This window comes from Rhodnius prolixus, unplaced genomic scaffold (genome assembly GCF_049639745.1).
Source record: "Rhodnius prolixus isolate KJV_2025 unplaced genomic scaffold, Rpr scaffold_6, whole genome shotgun sequence".
NCBI classification, from domain to species: domain Eukaryota; kingdom Metazoa; phylum Arthropoda; class Insecta; order Hemiptera; family Reduviidae; genus Rhodnius; species Rhodnius prolixus.
The window spans coordinates 29,872,585-29,892,768 of record NW_027411634.1 but is presented as its reverse complement, the minus strand read 5'-3'; the positions used below and the strand labels follow the sequence as shown (position 1 = coordinate 29,892,768).

The 20,184-nt window shown below is 31.2% G+C and overlaps 3 protein-coding genes across 4 annotated transcripts; 1 reads left to right on the top strand and 2 right to left on the bottom strand.

Annotated features, from left to right (window-relative positions):
* Positions 1–433: 433 nt before the first annotated feature.
* On the bottom strand, positions 434–7,503 carry LOC141460906 (cytosol aminopeptidase-like). The gene is made up of 11 exons (XM_074141352.1): positions 7,259–7,503; positions 6,583–6,698; positions 6,305–6,485; positions 5,710–5,858; positions 5,029–5,131; positions 4,773–4,953; positions 3,912–4,058; positions 2,438–2,629; positions 2,192–2,341; positions 918–994; positions 434–793 (listed from the first exon to the last, which is right to left on the bottom strand). The coding sequence occupies exons 1-11, from the start codon at positions 7,352–7,354 to the stop codon at positions 620–622; spliced, it is 1,566 nt and encodes a 521-aa protein (XP_073997453.1). The 5' UTR covers positions 7,355–7,503; the 3' UTR covers positions 434–619.
* Positions 7,504–7,654: 151 nt separating this feature from the next.
* Positions 7,655–20,173, bottom strand: LOC141460909 (polyprenal reductase). Of its 2 annotated transcripts, XM_074141357.1 has the most exons (8): positions 20,033–20,173; positions 17,845–17,979; positions 13,069–13,138; positions 12,840–12,991; positions 12,568–12,759; positions 9,215–9,349; positions 8,935–9,098; positions 7,655–8,845 (listed from the first exon to the last, which is right to left on the bottom strand). In XM_074141357.1, the coding sequence occupies exons 2-8, from the start codon at positions 17,888–17,890 to the stop codon at positions 8,753–8,755; spliced, it is 852 nt and encodes a 283-aa protein (XP_073997458.1). In that variant the 5' UTR covers positions 17,891–17,979; positions 20,033–20,173; the 3' UTR covers positions 7,655–8,752. The 2 variants fall into 2 exon arrangements, with proteins under 2 accessions (XP_073997458.1, XP_073997457.1); XM_074141356.1 differs by lacking the exons at positions 17,845–17,979; positions 20,033–20,173 and having other exon boundaries at positions 13,069–13,703.
* Fnta (farnesyl transferase alpha) lies at positions 13,764–20,137 on the top strand. The gene is made up of 7 exons (XM_074141355.1): positions 13,764–14,038; positions 14,862–14,985; positions 15,123–15,218; positions 16,200–16,334; positions 16,502–16,702; positions 18,095–18,284; positions 19,863–20,137. Exons 1-7 carry the CDS (start codon positions 13,903–13,905, stop codon positions 19,959–19,961), a joined length of 981 nt encoding a protein of 326 aa, XP_073997456.1. The 5' UTR covers positions 13,764–13,902; the 3' UTR covers positions 19,962–20,137.
* Positions 20,174–20,184: the final 11 nt, after the last annotated feature.

Here is a 20,184-nt window from a genome sequence, read left to right as displayed (position 1 = left end):
CACACAACATAAGATAGATAAATATAAATTGAAGCAAATTGGATCTCATTTTTTTTTGTTTTCACTTACCTGTTCTAATATGCTCATATTTTGTATTATTACAGAATTCTTGGAATCTGCAGAATACCAAGATCTACAGTTCTTTATTATATAGATTCGTAATACCAGAAAAATATCTATAACACAGTCCATTTTCAAAGTAGGATTTATTATTGTAACTCAAGAAGACAATGTCCCTTTCGTATAGTTCAGAAAAATCTGTACGACACTGTCTAATTGCATCGTCTTTTAGCTTTAAATTAGGTTTTAATTCATAACTGCTTGAGCATTTGAGCGTAAGGTAGCCACATCCATCATTTTAAATTTCAACTTACTTCTAAATTTCAAGAATCCCTTTAATTCATTTGAAATAATTAGATGAAAAAACAGAAGCTAAAAATTGAGAGATTTACTTTTTTCATGACTATACGCATCTCATAAAAAATAAAAACAAGAAAACAGGAATGATTTGAATCACACATTACAATTACTAATTATATATACAGAGACACTGCACAATTGGAAAATCTTAATTTTTTTCCAAATAAATTTTAATAAAGTGTAAAAGATAGGACGTTATTTAACACTCAGAAGGTTTGTCGAGCGGGCACGCCATTTGTGCTAGAAACTGGATTAGAGTTCTAGTTGGGCGTCCTGTCATTAAACCTTTTCTTAGGTATAAAGGTGTTCCTCCAGATCTCATTCCAGTACCAGTCATATCCATGTGGAGAAAATCAACATTAGGAGCGAATTCCTACGGAAAAAGATTTTTTCTTATAAATAATATCTCTTAAGCATTCTTTTATTAATTCGAGTGCTTTTATATTCAGCACTGTGAAGTAAAATAAGCAATATAACGCAAATTATTAATAACCTACCAATAGGAAAGCGTTCGCTAGACAAGGATGCCCTCCTCTACCTGCTCCAACATTATCAACATCACAGCACAGGAATTCTGTAACCAAAATTAGGCAAATATCAAGTCCAAATTTCTCAAAAAAGAAGGCCTATCAATTATAAGTTAAATAAAAAAAAAAATTATGCAATTATTTACGAATTTGTAATTTGTTTTTTGCTGAAGCCATATTTCTCTCACTTTTGGATTCCTCGCTGATACTTTCTTTGGGTTTAGAACTTCAGCATTCCATTTAACTTCGGCAGAGTAATCACATTTTCTTAAGTAAAGCACAAAAGTATCATGGATCGAAACAAGTAGTATTATTTATTAAAGACTGGATTATAAGATGGGGTATAAAGAAGTTCAATAGTATTTTCATTATTTTTTTATTTTAATCAGCCAACAGGATTGGCAAGATTGAAGTGACCAAGCGTTTTTGCTGGAATAAAACGCAATTGTTGACCATTGATTAAAAAATAATCGGGACCATTTGGGTTTCCTGTTGTTGGAAATTGAAAGAAAAGCTGAAAAGTTGAAAGAAGATATTCATGAAAAGCTTATTGGAATGAATTTATTAATCACTCTTCATGATTTGAACTCTTCTGAGTTCAGAAAACTAGGTATCGAATTTCCCTTAAAAAATGTCTTTTTGAGACAACAAATGTAACTACCGTAAACATGTCCTAAGAAAAATTTACAACCATTAATCATAATCTCAGGATTTAGCCAGTAAATCCACTGATCACATGTCACCTCACTCTCCTACACCAGGTCAATACTTTTTCAGTAAAAGAATGGCGACTAAAGATGGTTTAGGTTCTACGAGTTCTTGACAGAAAGTATGCACTTCATTTAGCTAAGTTAACTAAATACTTTAGCCTAAGCTTCAACAACTCCTGATGCCTGCTTAGAAAGCACTGAAGATAAATATTTGAAATCAATGCCAGGCTGTTTAGTGGTCAAAGAAAGCTTCCCTTTCGGTTTCCTGCCATGAGTAAAATAACTAGTACATCAAAAAACCTAAACATATTGAACTAATTGTTTTAGTGGGACTTGATATCTCCCTTTGGCTCTAATAACCATCGTAGCAACAAAAAATAAATAGCATTTAACTCTAAAGAGACCTATGTATTAAGTTTTTTAAACTGTAGGAACTTTATTTAAGAAAATAAATAAATACTCCTGGTATCGCCCGAACTAAATTATAGAAAAATTTTCAACAATCAGTATGATAAATAATTTTGAAATACCGACCAGTAATTCTATCAGTGAACATTTTCCAAGCTGGCATTCTCCATACTCTGTCTCCAGTATTAGCACCAGCTTTCTTCAGTTCTTCCCACACTACTTCAGACGTCGAGAAAGCTCCAGTTGCAGAGGAACCTAGTGCACTTCTAATAGCCACTAAAAGATAAAGTAGGAAAAGTGTAGGTTACAAAATGCAAAATGTTTAATTTTTTGTATAACTTATTTACAGTAAGTACAAAAATAAAACTATACTTGTCAATGTGCCAAGATTAATAGTTAGACATGGTTTGAGTTTGTGACCGTAAGCTAGAGCATCAGCCAAGGCAACGCGTCCTTCATGATCAGTTCTCTCTACTTTTATTGTTTTTCCATTTGATCCCACTACAACATCTCCTGGTTTTAAAGCCATGCCACCTGGCATATTCTCCAATAAAGGTATAAGTGCTGGAATAACATTTTCATTTATTTATTTTATTTTTTTAAATTTTTCTTTAGCAATTAAATGGTGCATGTTGAGCAATGGGACAGAAACTATCCAGCGGTAGCACTTTCTACAGAGGATACAGGATACAAGTGTTCAGTTGCCAAAGAAATCTTGGTGCCTTTCTAGGTTTAATCGGCCAGAAGGATAGTCAGGAATGACAGAAAGTCGAGGGACGTTACAATTACAAATTGATTAGAGCAAATAGTAATTTACTGTCTCTATTTGGTCATGGAATTTAAAATATTTTGACAAGTTGTACTAAATGGATGAAGTCATTGTAAAGAGAAAGTTTCGTTACTATTAATGATCATCAATTATTTACTTTCTGAATGCTTTTGACTGTTTTGATTTTATTTTGAAATCTGTACGGTTCGTACGTTTGTAGGATTGGATAACACTATCCTGTAAGTACACATAGAATTGGAGATAGTAAGAATTTCAGTCATATAAGTCCTACATACCATTTAGAACCACTAAAAGGTAAAGAAGTTTGACACTTTAGTCGTTGCTTTTTTTTAAAGTCTTGTGTATAGATTCTATGCAGGCTTCAATGAAGAAGCCCACCAAGGTCAGTAAGAGGATTGTTGCAGAAGAAGGCAGAAGTGAGCGAAAGGAGCGCAGCGGAGGGTAATCGTAGCATGCTGACATTCATTTTATTCTAGTATTTCTTCGGCCAAGATCTAATTTGTGTGCCTGTAATTTGTCTGAAGCTAGCATAGAATGGCGATTATGCAACAACTGGTGTAGCTGTAGGCTAGAATATGGGAATAGGATGTGTAGGTATGTTCGATGTGTATACTCTGTAGAGGACGGCCAATTGTTCTCTCCTGCCGTACTCCAGCGCCACTAAGAGAAATGAAAGTTTGCTGAGGTAGTTTTATTTGTAAGAATTTTACATGTAAGTACAATATCATATGATTGGTATGTACCCTACTCGTGCAACCAATGGCTAAGATTATAACAATCTGTGTAGGGGTACTACTTCTGATATGACAAAAGTCACAATACAAAAACCGGCATTTTATTTTATTTTGAAAGCAGATTTACAAGCATGAGACGAGTAAGAAGTAAGAGGTGCTTTTTGGAAACTTAATTTACATTGCAATAAAATTTATTCTTATTGTAATTTATTTATTTTATATTATTTTAGTACGCGGACCGCACAAAATATCAACTTGTCTCTATCCCAATTTGCTATTTTTAATCTTTTATAAAATTAGTAAAATATTAAAAACTTTTTACCATTGACATTAATAGGCAATCCCAAAATAGCAATTGCTCTCATTGCACCAACAATAACCGCCGCTCCTGCCATGTCCGCTTTCCATTCATCCATTCCTTTACATGGCCTTAGACAAATCCCACCCGAATCAAAAGTTACTCCTTTGCCTACAAAAAAATAGAAATAAAATTAAATAAATTAAAAAAATAAAAATCTACTGAGAGTAGAAAAATAATTCGCTTCTATTTTACGAAAGCGAATGCTTGAAAATAATACTTGATTTTCCAACTTTCGGAGAATGAGGCACATTAAGTTTTCTCTACATTTATTGAATTTTAGAGAAATTAAATAGAAAAAAATTGTGAGGTTGTATGAATTAAGAAATGCAAAAGAAAAGTTCGTGAGAGTTTTACACACAATATACATAATGTGTTTATATACAGCCAGCAATCGAGACAGATTTTTATTTTTAGTAGGGATTTAGAAAATTAACGGCTTATCAAAAGTTTTTAATTAAGATTGATCAGAGAGGCTACTTATTGACCATCGGAAATCTGAATGAAATCACTTCCTGAAATTAATTTAGTAAACAGTTTCAACAAATAGTTAGGTTTCTAATATGGTTTCCATTTACTGAGAAACAATAGCAACTTCTGACGAATGGAGAACAAAAAAATAAAAAGAAAAGTAATTTGGGTTCCACAAATTATCGTTCTTAACGACGTTCCAAATATAATATCAGAGTTCTTCATCACGCAATGTTTTCGAGACAGCATCTTTATAAAAGTTAAGACTTCCTAAAACTTCTATACTTTCTGCCCAATTAATTTATGCATCAATTGGGTACATTCAATTCAATATTTAATTTAAAATAAACTTACCTACAAGAAGTACTGGTTTGTCTTCCTCTTGACCTCCACAATAGGAAAGTTCAAGAAATAATGGGGGATCACACGAACCACGTGCTGCTGCTAGGAGTGCAGTCAAGTTTTTATCAACCATCCAATCTTTGTCTCTAATATCCACTTGCACTCCACAAGGGCATAAAATATCTATGGCTGCCTACATCATTCAGCAATAATTACTAACTATCGAAGTTTTGTCTGAATTCATAAATTATACTATACAATAAGTTACCTGTGCAAATTTCATAGGAGTCATATGATTAGCTGGCGTTTCCTCCAATTTTCTGGCAATATTTTGGGATTCTGCCCTTATTCTTCCTCGTGTCCAACCCTCTCTATAAAAAAAATTAAAATTTTCGAAAATTCGGAGTAATTTTTGAGTTAATGGATTTTACGGATTATTATGACCACTGGTTCGATAAAGTTATAGTAATTAACTTTTTCACTCTCCAATTCCCATTTACCCCTCTTTCTAGATTTCATACAGTTATTCCACCAAAGATCTTCTAGTTCTCCTATCCTATTAGGAACATATCGGAAGAGTCATCATAATTTATAACGAATTCGTATTACATGATTAAACTCGTGTGAATCTTGCTACAGAGGATTGCTTTAGTATTACCAACAATCTCAAGGCTTGATTTTTTTATTGCCTACTCCTTCATCTATCAGAAAATTACCTAAAACTCAGGTAATCAAACATATGGCATTTACATTACTTCGGTGGATTACTGTACATTTTGTTTTTGTTTTTTAAATACTAATACTATATAATACCAATAAGTCACATAAATAAGGGTAAAAAAGTAAAAAAACAACGAATTTTACTTTCTGGCCTAATGGTTTCCTCCAGACAATTTTTATGCTTGAAGCACAATAGAATTAATTACCCAACTAATAGCGTTATACTTACGTATCTGGATCATCATATAAATCAACAGAAGATTCAATACATCTATTTTCTTTTTTCTTTAAATCTTGATATCTCCAAACAGCTAGAGTTGAACCTTCAGCGGCAGCAGCAGCATTAGTAAACGCATCAACTAGGATTATTCCGACACCCTAAAATAATGTTGTCAAAATTTTAAAAATTGCATGGTGCTCATTAAATGACACTATTAAGCTTTTACCTATCATATCTTTTTATATTAAAAACTTTTGGAATTGGATTTTATTAGTGAATAGATAATTTTTTCGTAAGCAAACCAAGTTCTTCTCTCTCTATCTAACACGTACACAAATCATATATATATATATATATATACTACTCCTTCATCTATCAGAAAATTACCTAAAACTCAGGTAATCAAACATATGGCATTTACATTACTTCGGTGGATTGCTATACATTTTGTTTTTGTTTTTTAAATACTAATACTATATAATACTATATATATATATATATATATATATATATATAGTTCAAAGTTATAGCCATTTTTATTAATCTTTTAAAAAGAAATGTGCTTCTAGTTTGAAATTATTCAATATAATAGAAAACTACGAACAATTTCGTTGAGAGCTTTTGCACCAGCTCCTGAAGCAACTCGGATATTCTCTCGGCATTCGTCCAATATTTCGTTCTCATTATAGCCAACCCCTTCAGGTCCGGCACAAGCAACAGCTACTGCATAATAATCTGGGCTTAAATTATGAATAATTTTTACTTTTCCTAGACTGAAGTCTTGCCTATAAAAAAAAAAAAGAAGAAAAAAGTAAGTACATCAAATCTATGAAAAATAATTTAGAAAAAGCTCCTCAATTAACGAAGAAAAACTCTTTATACCCTTGCAGCAGCTCCAATAATTTATTTCCAGTTTCTTCATTAAATTTAGCGGCGGCTGATGTAAATTTTATTTCACCAACTTTGCACCCTTCCATTGCACCGAGTACAAGCCCCTTCTGCAAGTTGTACAATAAAATGTTACCATGTAATGTATAAGTATATAATATATTTGGCCTAGGTGCTTTATTTAAACTTCAATACAGAGATATACTTATAGTAAATCAAACACAGAACCTTTTTTTTTCTATGAGGAACTTACATATAACATTTAATTTATGTACAAAGAGCTAGAAAAATAATAATAATAACAAAAAAACAGTTCGAATCACTGAAACCTGAGTGAGAGAAAATCCTAAAAGAAAATTTAAAAAAGTAAATACAATCCTAGATGGTTAAATGCTTCAGTTATACCCTATAATATGTGAGATATTTCATCTCAGAACGTGTGGGTAAAGAGAAAACGAATTTACTCTGAAGTCTATGTTATGTGCCAAATAACACTTCAATGATTGTGCGACTTTAATTACATACCTCTCCTGGATATGAAAATTGTAAACATCCAACTATAAATGGTAAAATATTAAGCTCACCTTACATAAAAATAGATTGCTTAAATTATTATACTTATATTTTAAAAAAAAGTAAAATTAAATTAAATATTTTTTTAAATCTGTACCTTTTTGCCAGCATCACCACAGACCGCATTTGCGTACGATCTTTTCGACACACAGTGACAATCAATTTTTTTTAATACAGACCGCCAAAAACGCATTGCGGTGGAGTTAGCCTCGTGTCTCTTGTATGTGTTAAACCAAATACTGTAAATTTTATGTCATGAAGAAAAAAATGGTTGTGTTTTGTTGCTATATTCTTTTTCAAAATAAACATGTGATGCAATTCCCGTCACCTGCTCGCTGTCACGAATATATATAAATATTGATAATTGATACATATATTTTTTATTTAAGAAATAAAAAAGAAATCATTTGTTTCTGACTAAATTACACTTTGAAAAAGTTTAAAGAAAAATGACAAATTTAAATATTACCTTATTCTTTTTTTTTTTTTTTAAGTAAACATAATAGTTTTTAAATTATTTTAACAACTGCTTTCGCAGTAAATTCATTCTTGGTTAATTAAGTTAAATTAATTTTTATTGAATGGATGGTTCAAAATCTGAAAAATTGAAACAACTTATATTTCCAAAAATAAGTATATAATTAAGATCATGAAATCTCAATTAAATAATAGCATTGAGTCACATACTATAACTCAGTATTCTTTGAGTGTTTACTAAATTTTTCTATAGAAATTCTAAATAATAATGATTATTAGTACTTCGTTTTTTAGAAAGAACTTCGTTTTTTCAGGGCTCTTCTGGGTTCTTGTGGCAACTCCACATTGAACAAAAATCCGATCCAGTTGTCCGTACTTGAGCCAACTAAGATTCACAGCAGCTTAAAAATACCGAACAATAACTTAAGCTATACACTCTAAGCTGTTTATCAACCTGTCCTGATCAAAGAACTTGAACTTAATCTCAATTAGATGCGTATTTTTTTTCTCTATCCCAAATATCTACCTTACGGCAGAATTATCTTATTTTTTCGGCTATTTCTTTACATCCAACTACCCATTCAGGTGTCATGGACGGAGGCGAGTAACAACTTACTTTATTATAACTTACTCAAGTTAACTTTTAAATAAAATATAAGGCCTAGACCGGGCATCGAACCCAGTAACCGCAACTAGCTTTACAATAGTTTTGCGGGCCCCATCTCTACGCTGCCACCGCGCTATTTTAAAATAACCCAACTTTTTGGATACAGAAATCATAAGAGTAAATTAAATTATTATGCATCTTAACTAAACTCAACCAGTTTTGAACATTCTTTGCAAAATAACTTTATTTTTAGGTTATAAAAACATTTTTTCATAGTTTCATGTTCTAAAAAAAATTTCCTAGTCTTTTCTATGTTTTAATGATATAAAGAAAATAACAATTTTTTTTTTTATAATAACTTATCCATAATGGTAAAAAACTTGCTTCATTTTTTCTTTAATAAAAGTGCAACTTCTCAATAATTAAGACTTCTTTTTGTGAAAACATTTTGTGCAATTGAAAAAATAATTTGTCTATCAACATAAAAATTGCTTCAAAAAAAAATTATTATAAAAAGAAAGGTATAATAGCTTTCCTTTTTTCTGGATAATTTGTAAATGTTCTTTTATACCACCAATGACTTAAAAGTGCACTCTCAATCTGAAATAAGAGATCCGATATGAGACATTAAACAAATTTTTATGAAAGACAAAGTTTTTTATGAAAACATGTACTTGAAATTTAAATACCTGATTGCTAATAACCCACGCAGCAACAGAAGGAAGAGTTGAGTTATCGGAGAGAATGATTGTTAAACATAAATAAATTATAATTTCACACAAGCTGTGAGGGCTAGATATATATTTAAATAATCCGCCTTCGGGAATAAGGTAAGCATCCGTTACTATTACACCTATTGAACAAAATAATGAAAGAAAATATGAAATTAATGATATGATTTATGCGAATTCAACAAAAGCTAACCATTCTTTTTGAACTATTTAAAGTTAAGAAATAGAAAAAATATACCTTTTCTATTTTTTCGAAGGTTGGCAAGTATAGATGCACTTTCAAATTGCTTCCACCACGCCCAAAAGAAAATTAAAGATACTACTAATGTTCTATAAGATAAATCCTTGAAGTGAAAAGCCGCTTCAAAATTATCTAAAAATATATATATAATTCACTGCTCAAATCAAAAATAACATTACGCATAGTTGGAATATTGCATATGCATAAATATTTGGTGTAGATGGCAATCTGTCAATCGAGGGAAGAGATAGTCACAAATTTTAAAAGTGGAAGTCAAATTGTGTACCCAACGGATAAATCAAAATAAACGAACAACTGAAATCTATCGGCAGTACAAAATACATTCTTGTTAATACGTTAAAATCAATCATATGTGTTCAGAACTTTGGAGTCTAAGTAAGGTGAAGCTAGAAGAAACAGTTGAACAAGCTAGCCGCTTATTTGCTCTAGTAGAACTATTCTTTATTCTCTAGATGAGTAACAAGAATTAAAATATTGATAAAATAAATACTTTCTGGACTAGAACGCGAAGATAAAATTATTGCACGCCAATGTTCTACATTATTCTAAAATTATTTAACGTTTGTCGAATAATTAGTCAGTGCATTGGATAAAAACTAAAAAACAAACCAGAACTTATGTTCCAAACAAATTAATTGTGGTAATAATTTTGTGATAACGTAGAACTAGCAATAAAAGTGGTTGATATTTTATGACTTGGAAATAAGTATGCCTTTAAAGCAAATTTTTTACTTTAAGGAGTACATAAAAACCATTTTCATTATGAGAAGGGGAAAACGAAGATGAAAAATTACTTGATTCCTTGTTAAAGCGGGAATGTAGCACCTTAAAATGGATATTAGATAACTGAGCGGATACAAAACAAAAAGTACTAAATAAGAAAACATTATATCAGAAACAGTATGAATAATAGTAAAGCAAGTCAAACTTAGTCAACTGCAAAAATCATAAGATACTGACATTCATAATGTATTGATGATAAATATCAGTAGAGAAATGATAATTGTTTCTACAAAATTTGTCAAATTTCCTCAGCACTAAAATTCTCAGGTTATTCTCAACCAAACATTAAACATTTTGCCATCAGAAACGAATAGGGTATTTCTTCATAAATAAATTTACATATTCAATTATGAGTCATAATTTATTTCAAGTTTTTAGGCAAACTTATCATAACAAAAAGTAAACATTACAATAAAATTATGTTACTTTTCTCCCAAAATATTTCAATCCCCTCCCTACCAGACCTGCAGTCGTCAGCTTACTAAAGTGAAGTCGGCTTAGTAAAGTGAAATACAGATCTATATCATGTTATCGCTTCTCCGTTTCATGGAAAATTGGTCCTCCATGTACGTAACAATGAAACTGACTGAAATTCCGTTTGTTCATAAGCTAATTTTATCTCAAGGAATTCGGCTACAATATTTTTTCAATCCAGAAGATACAATTGACGTTTCCAGCATTTGCCAACGGCCAACACACATTTGTTTTAAGTTGGAGCCAAAGTACTTTTTATTTAATTGAAATGGTGCTACTAGTGAAGTAACAACGCTGATATAGGAAGCATTTGTAATCATTATAAATAGGAAAAAATAGAAAAATTACCTTAGATTAAAAAAAGAAATAACTACTAAGAAAGATTCATTGTAACTGCCAAATTTCCAGAATTATTTTCAGCTAACACAAGGTGAAAATGGATTAGCCATTCTTAGAGACCTAGTGTGTTCCTGAAGTAACCCAGCCTAGTAATATGCAATACATCATGCACCTAATACTTATGTAGGGTCTGCAGAGATAAGTGAAGTTTGAAGTTAATTCGCAACTTTCTCTGTAGCTTTCACTGACGTTCAAGCAGCTATAAATTGTATATTATACAAGGTATAAAATAAAAGGTGAAAATATTTATTGTTTAAATTACCTATGAAGGGAGGGTAATTGGCTCAAAACAGAATATAATTAATATATAAATCACACGGTTAATTATGATAACAAAACATCGAATACCAGTTTGGTAACATTAACTATTAATAAATTATTATAAAAACTGCACTACTTATCAGTATGTGATAAAAATGAACTCATAAATACCAACATGTAGAGATTATTAAGTTTATTATTCGCGTTTTATGCTCAAATAAAACGAATATTTTTACAAACTAATTATCTTTTGATATAATCAAGTTCATTTGACTAATGGATTTGAAAATAATTCCTGGATGGATTGAAAAATTGATATAAATTGTTCTATATAAAGTGAACCTACGGTATATTTTTAATAAAAAACATTGAGTATCAACAATCTCCCGAGTTTCTGTAAACTTCTACAATACATTGGAAAATCTTCACGAAAAACATTGAGGAGTTGTTATTTTTTATTTTGACCGAATCCTTGCCTATTTCAATCCTAAATATTAATAGTTAACTAAAAGATAATACAAATTTATTGCCAAGTTGCTTTTCCTCGGCAAAGAGAGATTTTTGAGATGCTGAATTCAAAATTTTTTAGTAATCAAGAGATCTCAAATACAATCTAGCAGGCTACTACCTTTTGATAGCGTACTGATTTGGATAAAAGGAAAAAAAGGAATTGGGGTCTCTCACTAACCTCTTAGCTATCGCCTAAACCAGGGACGAGCCGAGGCACGGTGGGCAAATGAGGGGTTCTCGAGAGTACCTATCATTTTTACATAAGTTTCAATTGCCTGTGGAAACGCCTGAAAAACTGATCATATTTTACACTGGAGAAGCGTGGAAAGCCAAAAGAAACACTATAATTTTTTAGACAAAATGGATCCCTTTAGAAACAATGAATTCTTTCCTAAGAGTCCTCGATTCCAGATTAAACCAGAACATCTTTTTCAAAAAATTAAAATAAAATCATAATAATATCGAATAAATTCCATTATGAAAAAATAGTCCTTCATCGATTCCAACCCACTAACTACAAGAGAGTTAAAAATAATATAATCAATTATTATCTTCCTATTATTTCATTTATATCATTCCTTCATTTCCAGCAATTAAAAACAAGAAAAGTACTCCAGCGAATTAGCAAAAATTTGAAGGAAAGAATTTCCCTTCTCAAGACCCTACATTTAGAAAAAAAGATATCCTGAAAAACCCGCCAACAGATTTTACAGCGTAATCACATAATTTTATTTGTTACAGAGAACGAAAACAAATTAATTCTAAAAAGAGCAATTCTTCTTCTAGATACTGCATAACAACTAGCAGAAATTGCTGAACTATTCAGTATTATGTGTTTAAAACGATGAATAAAATTATAGAATTACTAATGAAAGAATTATGTTGAAATATGGAAATGCTACCTGAGTATGAAAATCCTGGTGATTCCATAACTATTGCCACTACTGTCCCAAAATAATGGAAAAATCCAAGATAATAGTGCCCAATATGCATTTTTGCGTTTGAAAATACACTTACATAATGAGTTTCGTAATATCTTTTAAAAATTTGGAAACTCAACAGTATAAGTGCCACAAGGGATTCTGCAGCAGTAGCTGTTAAACACAAAACAAATCATTGACATTGACAAAAAGTACCTTCCTAGTGTTGGAAAAAAAGAAAGCTTATCACTGACCTGTAGATCTATTTTCACTCGAGGAAAAATATGAAATTAAATTTTTTAAAGAACCAGGTATTGTGTCTAAAATATGAAGATAGTAAGAAGATAAAACGACTAAAAATACTGATACCCATAATGAGCCAAAAACGTAGAAATGTTTAAACCACCTGAAAACACAAATTAGTTTCAATTAGATATATTTTAAAAGGTACAATACTAAAGTAGTAAAAAAATTAACGTTTACCTTTTAGGAACTTTTGGAGAAAAACTATCTTGAACCTTAACATTATCGAATTTTCCATAAAGGAAAGTATCTGTTAAAAAATAAGGCAAATATTCTGCACAAGAATTTATTAATAAACCAAAAACCGTTACGTATACAGCATTAGCTGTAAAATGCAAGCTTAAAATGTTTAATTCCATGAAAATTGTTAATACTTTCGAGTCCTCTGATAAACTACTTTCAGTTTACTTTAACACTTCGGTTCAGGAATACATTTATATACATATATAACTTGTTAGGAGGGGATGAAACTTTCTATTGTAGTATCGGAACATAAAAAATTTGTGAAACGAGTTATATGTAAGTTTACTTTTAATGCACTGTTACTTTACTTATTCACTAGTAAGGACTTTTTTCTTGTCAATGTTATTTAAATTCTTCTTATGTGTTCTCGATATTATGACATTCAACTAATCACAGAGTCAATTTTAAAGACAAGTAAGCTTTTTACTACACTCATAGTCAACCAGTAATTCGGAGATTTAGACGACTAAATCCAATGATGATAAATTTAAATGTTAGTGAATCTGAAAGTGATAACCCATAACCTCCTTAGGTAGATTTACCGGGCTATCGTGAAGCCATTCCATAATCAGAAACTAGACTGACTACCTGACTAGTAACTAAGCAGTGTAAGCTATTGTAATCGAATTTAATCGATGCAATGAGTTTGGAGTTGGAAGGTATCCATGATGTTTTAGTTAACGCCTAAGAAGGTTATACATAATAAGAATAAACATTTTTGTTATCTATACTTTATTTTTAAAATTTTCAATTCGCAATTGAAAAATCAAAATGTCTGATTCGAGTTCAGATGAAAATGGGTCAGAATGGATTTTCTATCGAAAAAGACCCGAATGGGATGATGTTACGCCTGTACCTCAAGAAGAGGGACCAAGACCTGTCGTTTCTATAGCTTATGGATCAAAATGTAAGAAATTACTTTCAAGTAAAATATTGATCGTGAGACAGGGTTTATTGCATGATAGCCTGCTTTACTTATTTGCAACTTTTTTTGTTATCGATCAGTTTGAGGCGTTCGTAGCTTAAAGATTCATGGTTAACATTGGGATATTATAGATTTCCTAAAGTTAGGCGGGCATCAGAACTCGATTACCAAACGTTAAGATGGCAATATTACTACCAAGTTAAAGCTCATAAAATTGCTTTACTGATTTTTTATTTAACTGACTCCACCCATATTATTGAGTTTACACCACTTTGTATATATTCTTTTCCCTTTCATAGTTGGCTATAACAGCTTTTATAAGGTGCAGATGTTAGGATATAGACAAATAACATTTGTCTATGTAGACAAATCTCACATTGTCTCTTTATTGGTAAATTGTTCAAATCATAGATTATTTATTTTCAAGCTTGATCGGTTTAGGGATTTATTTTTTTAATCTCTAAGTTGCAGAGTATTTAGTAAAGTAAGTAAAGTAATCGCCTATTATTTCAGGCGGGGCTTAACGTCTAACTACCAACATTTAGTATAATTATACATAAGTTATTTAGTTCAAATGTATATATTCAAATTTTGTGATTGTGAACCAATTGGAAATCATTGCAATGATGTAAGATAAAAAAAAAAATCAAGAAACTGAGATTAAAAACAATTTAATGCCATTTAAATAATTCGTTTCTTAGCAGTAAGCATCTTTTGCACTACAGAAATAATTTAAACTATTCGTTGGTTTAACGCAGCTTTAAATTTACAATTTCCTTATTTTAACTTTTATATCATTTTACAGTCAAAGATGTATATGATTATATGAGAGCGGTTCTTAAATGTGGAGAAGTTTCTGAGAGGGCTTTAGTCCTTACACAAGATGCGCTGCGGCAGAATCCTGCAAACTACACTGTTTGGCAATATAGGTAATACTACTGTTAATTGATTTTTTTTTAATGATATATCCAGCAATTAAACTTTGTATATTCAAAATATGCCTCGTAAATAAAATTGTGGTCTAGATAATGTTAAATTCAAATAGTTTCTTTCTCCCTTTGTGTAGGCGTCACATTCTTAAAAATCTTGGAAAGAATTTGGTGGAAGAATTGGATTATATAGGGGAAGTAATAGAATGTAATCCCAAAAACTATCAAGTCTGGTAAGAATTTACTCGTATAATGTTCATCATTATTGTTTAATAAGATTCATGAAAAAGTGAGGCTTTTTTGATGCCATATTTTTATTAGCTCCATCGACATAGTTGGGTTTGGGCACCCGTAGCCTACGCAGCAGTTCCGTTCACAGACATCATTATACAAAAAAGAAAAAGTATATATATATATTTATTGTATATTCAGCAAATAATGTGCAGTAAAGGTTTCAAAGAAAGAACGTTGCTCATTGATTCACAGGTGGCGATAGCGGCGGTCACAAACCCAGCTTTTAGTTCCTCGGATAGTGTAATTGCAAGTACCTGCTGGAACGGCTACGGTTCCGTCCCACCAGGGTAGTTCTGCAGTGGGTCCCAGCTCACTGTGGACTACAAGGAAACGAGGAGGCCGACAAACTTGCAAAACTGGGTGCCCAAAAGGTTCAGCCCGAAAACGCGATTAAAAATCCTACAGCAAAGAATATTAAGGGTTACATGTTGGGAAAACTACAAGAAATGCTGAAAGGGAAAGCGGAGGGCAAAATCTGGGGCTCATTGTTAAATCCGGCAGATCGTGTTCCCACAAACCTTCCACGTAGGACAGAGGTGGCGTTGTTTCGGATGAAAACGGGCCATGACTATTTACAGTCCCATTTACATCGCATTGGTGTTGCTGTATCACCAATATGCCCGTTATGCAGATTAGAAATTATGACTGCCTCGCATTTAGACGACTGCATATCTCTGCAGGATGTACGAAGCAGCAACTGCTGCAAATCTGATTTATATTGGGCTGCACGCAGTCGCATGGCCGAAGTAGCCAGCGACCATGGCGTAGGATAAAAAAAGAAAAGAAAGAACGTTCTCAAGGGTTTAATTCTCTCTCGCCCGCACTTCTTTTGTTTAAACAACCATTTAAATTTACATGTTTATATACAATAGAATTTATTTGTCTGGCTTAATTTGATTTTTTGAAATTTACAAAATTAGGCATCATAGAATGGCGATCGTGGAAATGCTGAATGATTCAACTGGAGAATTAGAATTTATTGAAAAAATGCTTTCACTGGACCCTAAAAACTATCATGCCTGGAAACATAGGCAATGGGTACTTATAAAATTCGGGTAAACACCTAACTCACATTTTTTTCCTGTACTTAATAGTTCTTCTGCTTGATATTAATTAACAGAAAATACTTATAAATGCTTCCTATAGGTTCAGTAATGAAAATTCATCATAATTTATTGTTGGTGCTTAATATTATAATTATGTATTTAAATTTCATTTTTAGTTTATTTGAAAATGAACTGGAATATACACATCAGTTGTTAGAAGATGATGTAAGAAACAATTCGGCATGGAATCAGAGATATTTTGTTATTAATTTCGTATCAGATTTTGATGAAAAAATTGTTCATCAAGAAATAGAATACGCCTTAAATGCAATTCTTAAGGTATCAAAAAATGAAAGTGCTTGGAATTATTTAAGAGGGTATGTTTTTAGCTTTTTCTTTTATTTTCTCTCATTATTACCGGAAAAGAGAGCAAATTGCGATCTGGCCAAATTTTCAATTTCGAGTTTTGTCCAAAAGTGATTCTTAAAAAATACTCTCTCTCTCCCCTTGAGTGTGTATTAGTGATTGAGGGGTCAAAAAGAGAAAAAAGATCAAAATTTACATTTTGTTAAGCAATGGGATCTGAGATTAACTTGACGTAAATGATCAATTATTGTGTAAATATGTATTCTGTAAACTCTCGCAATGTAAATAATGTTCAGGAAATAATCGGACTGAAAGATCTTTCTTCGTTTCAATTTTAATTTTTGTAAATTTTTAATTTTATTAAAGGACTTTAACATGATTCCGTAAAATAATTTTTGTATCTTAATTATTATTTTAATCTTAAAACTATTGCTATAAGTTTCTTCTCTAACAAATTAAACAAACATTATATTAATAAAACGAATATTAATAAAAAAATTAAAAATCCCAAAGTGACCATTCAGATTGCTCTAATCAAATGAAAATATAGTGAAGAGAAGTTTAGATATTAAAATTACGTTGTTAATATAAACATGAAATGACAAAACAGATCTTAGAATCAGTAATAGAAATGAAGTTTTGGGAAGGTGCTTAAGAAAATATAAGGGTAAAGAAAGAATAAGTAGGTGAGAAATCTGACGGAGTAAACAATTTCAGAGAAAGAAGCTTAAGTAGACAAGAAAGACGAAGAAAAAGGAATAGAGGGGCCTAGACAAATCAGAAAACACACGTGTGGATAGAACACATGCAGTAGCAGGCTTATGGGAGAGATCGATGGGCGTGCAGAGGATTTCTAATGCGTATTGACAATATACGAAGGAAATGCTTTATTGGTTAAGTTTAAGTAAAGAAAAATGTGATCTGTTATTAAAGTTATAAAGTTATTATTCAGATCTACATTAACAAACGAGTGCTCTCAGTGCAATGCTGGCGTTTGGGTCAGTTTTCTATTTTCAGACACACGTTTGACCATCAGACCATTAGTAGAAATCGAAGAGAAGCTCTGAACTCGAAAACCTGATCTCTGTGGAACAGACCATTGATAAATGTTTTATCTCATGTACACACTATAAATATAAGTAGAAATGTTTACCATCCTCAATTTTATTCGTAGTAAAATAAATGTAATTCTCAAACATTACTTAACAGGAAGGAGTAACCTTTAAGCCCCTCTCTTATACGTTCTTAGGCATTTAGTTTACCATTGCAAATTATTTGATGACTTGATCTGAAAATGAATTGAGAATGTTCACGCTACATTTTTTGTTATTCAACTTGTATCTATCAGTTTAAATTATTTTCGAGAAAAAAATTAATTCATATTAACACTTTTATTTTTTTAGATTATTAATACATGTAGATGCTGGATTACTTGAACCTAAGGTTGTTAGTGTGTGTGAACATTTATACGCGCAAGGCAATAAGTCGTTACACTTATTAGCTTATTTAGTAGATATGGCAGTAGAAAAACTACAAGTGGAAAGATACGAGCCTAGTGAAGAAACCAATTTGCTTTTAGACAGAGCAAAAAAGGTAAAAAATTACCATTTTTAAATTAGAACATTTTAACATCGGAAGTCACTGGTGTCAAGTGCCTTTTTGGTCCGCTGCCCGCTTCCAGACTTGATCTTTCTTTGCTCTGTACTCAGTCTTGAAATTAACGATAGAGCCACCCAAGAAGAAAAAATTAGGTGTATAAAGCCTTTCCCTCATCGGAAAAATTTTATTTATTCGATTGTTTATTTTCTGGTTTTGGAATGACAATTTTGAACTCAATTTGTTTCAGAAAACTCACTAAACAGAAAATTGGTATCGTTAGTCTGTAAATAAATACTATTTCAAAAAGATCGCTCTGTTTGAGTTGTAAATAATTTCAGATTATTCTCCTCCCATTTCATTAATTAGCTCAATGAATAATGGTATGCAAGGGTTTAGCGCCCAAAAACATTATTATTATTAAACAAAGTGTTTGAGCTCGAATAATATTTGCATAGGTCAAATTCCATAAGGATAACAAAATCCTAGAGAGAGAGATGACCATTCCACTTCCCTGTGATAAATAAATAAAAGTAAATAGCGCTAATAGCGCAAAATGGCTACGATAGCTTAACAGTAAAGGCGCGGACCGCAAAGCTAAATTTGTAGTATTATATGGGTTCGTTTCCCGGTCTTAGCCTTGGCCTGTATTATTGATGAGTATGAAATTTCACTTTAAAGTACGTTACTATCAAGGTTACCTTTTTCGTCCACTTTTTGATGATCAACCCTTATACAACTGTCCTACTGGACCGTTTTATTAGGTAGTTACTCGTAAAGTAGCCTAAAATAATTGGCATTAGTTTACTTCCTTAAATTTTTTTTTACTTATTGATTCATGTCGTTACAGATAAAAAAAAATGTAATTCAGGTGTGCAGCCCTTAGATTGTGTAGACCCAACGACGAACAAAATCGGGGCACCGGCAATACACTGACATTATTTTAAAAAAACACTGTCCTGTACTTAAGCGCCCTTGACCGTTAACGTACCACCATAAAATGTGGGCAACAGTTCCGGACCATCTAAAAATCTAAGAGCTTTGTTTTAAATAGTTTTTTGAGGCATCTTTCTTCTTACTATCCCAACTATGTTTCTTTGGAACGAGGACAATTTTTTTTAGCTAGTCATTCTCTTGAAACTAGTTATTGAACTATAATTTTTGTGATCAGGATGTCAAAAATTTGAATGACTACGAATGCAATGTTTAGTTTTTTTTAGAAAATTTGAATGTAGGTAAAACTTGACATCTTTTAAAATACAAATAATGTAGTTAGGACATCTAATTTCATTCATTTTCGTGAAGAATCAACTTTTGAAATTAATGTTTCTTAAAAATTAATGAGTTTCTTACGAAATTATAAAATTCAATTAAGAATATTTTGTGATGGCTTTCTCGCAAGTCAAAGCTGATCACGGAATAATACATACATATATATAAAAGAAATGAATAATACAAATTCCAATTTAGTAAAAAATATTTGAACATTGATAAATCTATTAGATAAGTGAAAATTAAAAACTGTTTTTCACTATATTTTATAAAAACCTATTAGTCATGTTTCTTTTATTGCAGATATGTAAGGAGTTGGCCGAAACGTACGACAAAGTTAGAAGAAAATATTGGCTTTATGTATTAAAAGCTATTGAAACTAAAGCAAATTTCATACTTTAAACATAACTTATTTACACATTACTTAATTTAATTACAACGCATAAAAAATCGAAAATTTAATTTTTAGTTACCTTTATTAAGTAAAACTGTCTTAAGACTTATAAGAGCATTATGAATTTAATTTTATTATTCTCAAACAGTTGTGAACTAGCTGTAAATAAAAACTTAGAAATTTACGTTATTCCTTTGGCTACCCTGACCTAATCCTGTTGTTTACATGTAA